Source organism: Rana temporaria, chromosome 4 (genome assembly GCF_905171775.1).
Source record: "Rana temporaria chromosome 4, aRanTem1.1, whole genome shotgun sequence".
Lineage (NCBI taxonomy): Eukaryota > Metazoa > Chordata > Amphibia > Anura > Ranidae > Rana > Rana temporaria.
In genome coordinates, this window is record NC_053492.1 from 176297809 (window position 1) to 176301033 (window position 3225).

The following is a 3225-nucleotide window of genomic DNA, read 5'->3' on the forward strand; positions in this document are numbered from 1 at the left end:
AGAAAGTTTGGAGACCCCTGGTCTAAAAGAAACAAAGATGCTTGTATGTCTGCTGTCTGATCTTTGTTATTTGTGCCCTTCAGGTTTGGCAGAATTCTGTCCCAAATAAGCATTTAGCCACGTCACCAAAAAAATGTAATATAAAAACAAATTTACCTGTAAGTAGCATCTCTGAGTGCAGTGTGAAGCACTATGGGACTTTATCTTAATAACAAAGTACTAATAGTACTTCCATGTATCAACTAATTTCAATCAATCATAAATCCGTTTTCACAGGCCTGATATTACCAATGAAACAATTCCCGATTGGTTACACAGCACTACTGCCCTTTAACAAAGTTATTAAACGCTCATGCATGTGCTGCAGGCAGTAAATTATGACATTACAACCATCAGAGCTGTGTACCAAGTCATTCTCATCTTTCCATACTTGCAAAAAGAGAACTATTTGTACAAAGAAAACGCCAAAGCAAACGAAATGTGTAACGTTATTTGATACAGCCATCTGATATTTCTTTTTAAGCCCCAAATATAATGTTTCAAAGCCACAAACTATTGCTCAAGTATAAAAGCCCACATTCTCTGTACAGGTAGACTGACCAGAAAATAAAAACACAAAAGTAACAAAGACCGGAAAAAATAAGCAGGGGAAGGAGACACACAAGGTAGTTGAATGTATTTTGACCACAATCCTCCAAATTTGGTACAATTATGCTCTGTGTGTGTGTCCGGAGTCCTCCTCTTCCTTTCCAGGCGTTGTGAAGAATTCTGTTCCCAGCACACAAATTCACCAGATGCGACTAAAGATTTTTTTGTCCTCTTTGAGGTGCCACAATTTGTAGGGATTTTTTTCCCCCCCAATCTTAAAATATTTATAGGACTTAATTTCAGTTTGGCTGCAGTGGACTGGCCATGGTTAAATGGGACTATAGCAGTACATGGGTCAGGGACAGTCATTTTGGCTATGTACACATTCATAGTCGGTCCATGGCTTCCAACCAGTAGCGCTATTTTCGTAGGTCTAATACACAAACCTGCATTAGAAAAAGAAAGTTAGTCCATTTAATACACCCAAATTTTCCATACAAGAAAAATTCAGAGCCCTGCATACTAAAAAAATGAACAAGCCTGAAAATGCGAAAAAATTGTGTGCTCCCAACTTTGAGCTATCAATGCATCTGCTGAACAGATTTCCGTAGCAGTGTAGCCCTGCTGGACATTTGGAATACAGAGAACCTTACCTCCATAACATAATGGGAGGTGTTATGTAGTCAAGGAGGGAAGAGCTTAGCATTGGGAGGTTTCAGTGCAGCAAACGGTGTAGTCTGTTCACTACAAGAAGTTGGGTTTCACCAGACAGATCAACAAGTATTTTAAAAATATAAGAGGAGGAAATATAAATGTATTGCAGAAAATTGCTTATATTATGCCCCTATACAGGTTTAAGGCAGCAAAAATACATCAAAACATTTCATAGCAATGAGTTTCATGCAGTGTCATGTATATAGGCCATACTACACCCACAGATAAGAGTCATATTTTTCATCACATCTCTGTACATCGTATCAAGTTTCTCATTAGTCGTTATATTTTGCTTTAAACACTTAAGGACCGCTCAATGCCGATATACGTCGGCAGAATGGCACGGCTGGGCACAGGCACGTACAGGCATGTCACCTTTAAGAGCCCAGCCGGTCGCCGCCGATGTCCCGCGAACGGTCACAGGAGCTTGAAGAACGGGGAGAGGTGTGTGTAAACACACCTTCCCCATTCTTCAGTGGCAGTGTCATTGATTGTCTGTTCCCTGATGCAGGGAAAGACGATTAATGACGTCACACGTCCAGCGGCGCCCCCCTACAGTTAGAAACATATATAAGGTCACACTTAACCCCTACAGCGCCCCCTAGTGGTCAACTCCTAAACTGCAATTGTAATTTTCACAGTAAACAATGCATTTTTATAGCACTTTTTGCTGTGAAAATGACAATGGTCCCAAAAATATGTCAAAATTGTCCGATGTGTCCGCCATAATGTCGCAGTCACAAAAAAAAAAAAAAAAACGCTGATCGCCGCTATTAGTAGTAAAAACATTTTTAATAAAAATGCCATAACACTATCCCCAATTTTGTAAACGCTATAAATTTTGCACAAACCAATCGTTAAACGCTTATTGTGATTTTTTTGTTACCAAAAATAGGTAGAAGAATACGTATCGGCCTAAACTTCAGGAAAAAAAATGTTATATATTTTTTGGGGATATTATAGCAAAAAGTAAAAAATATTGCTTTTTTTTAAAAAAATTGTTGCTCTATTTTTGTTTATGGCGTAAAAAATAAATACAGCAGAGGTGATCAAATACCACCAAAAGAAAGCTCTATTTGTGGGAAATAAAAGGACGCCAATTTTGTTTGGGAGCCACGTCGCACAACTGCGCAATTGTCAGTTAAAGCGACGCAGTGCCGAATCGCAAAAAGGGGCAAGGTCCTTAACCTGCATATTGGTCCGGGTCTTAAGTGGTTAAATTAGATGCTCTTCCTTCTGTCAAAAAAGTCTCCCACAGTATTTTTTTGGACCAAATACTTTAATTATAAATAATCAGGGAAACCCGCAGGAACTAAAGGCATGCTTGGTGGGCAGTGGGAAGTACAGAATCGGAGACATTTTCTTGTGAAAAATGCTATCTTGGCTTTATGTTAAACAGAACATCCAATTTAAACTCCAAACATCAAGATAGAAAAAAAAAAAATCTAAAAGATCCATAGAAACGTTTTTACACTTACTGAACCATCTGATGCACTTGCTCCAACTTTGTCCCCTGCTGCATTCCAGCAAACTTCAAATATGCCCCCTGTTCCCCGATAGCTGTGAACTAATGCACCCGTCTAGAAGGGAAGCAGAAAAAAAAAAGTACACATATTACATTCTGTACATCTAAACACTGTAATAAAATTTGCAAAAGTATTTCAAAACAGAACGTAGCATTAACAATGTTTCAAAAATAAAAACAACACAGACTAGATGGGGAGCAAAGGATGAGGAATGGGGGTGAAGGATTGACAAATAAAAAGCCCAACCAAAAATGTGTCAAAAGTGTCCGCCATAATTTCATATTCCCGATATAAAAAAAAACGCAGATCGCCGCCATTACTAGTAAAAATAATGAGTAATAAAAATGGCATAAAACTACCCTATTTTGTAGACACTAACTTTTGTGCAAACCAATCA

General features: G+C 38.4%; 1 protein-coding gene across 8 annotated transcripts in view; it reads right to left on the bottom strand.

Moving 5' to 3' along the window:
- Nucleotides 1–483: 483 nt before the first annotated feature.
- Nucleotides 484–3225, bottom strand: part of TBL1XR1 (TBL1X receptor 1) — a 187778-nt gene continuing 185036 nt past the window's right edge. For all 8 annotated transcript variants that reach the window (XM_040349399.1, XM_040349396.1, XM_040349392.1 and 5 more), the window contains 2 exons: nucleotides 2781–2882; nucleotides 484–1034 (listed from right to left, as the gene is read on the bottom strand). In XM_040349399.1, coding sequence (XP_040205333.1) covers nucleotides 1008–1034; nucleotides 2781–2882 — 129 coding nt within the window. In that variant the 3' untranslated portion in view covers nucleotides 484–1007. The remainder of the gene's footprint in view (nucleotides 1035–2780; nucleotides 2883–3225) is intronic.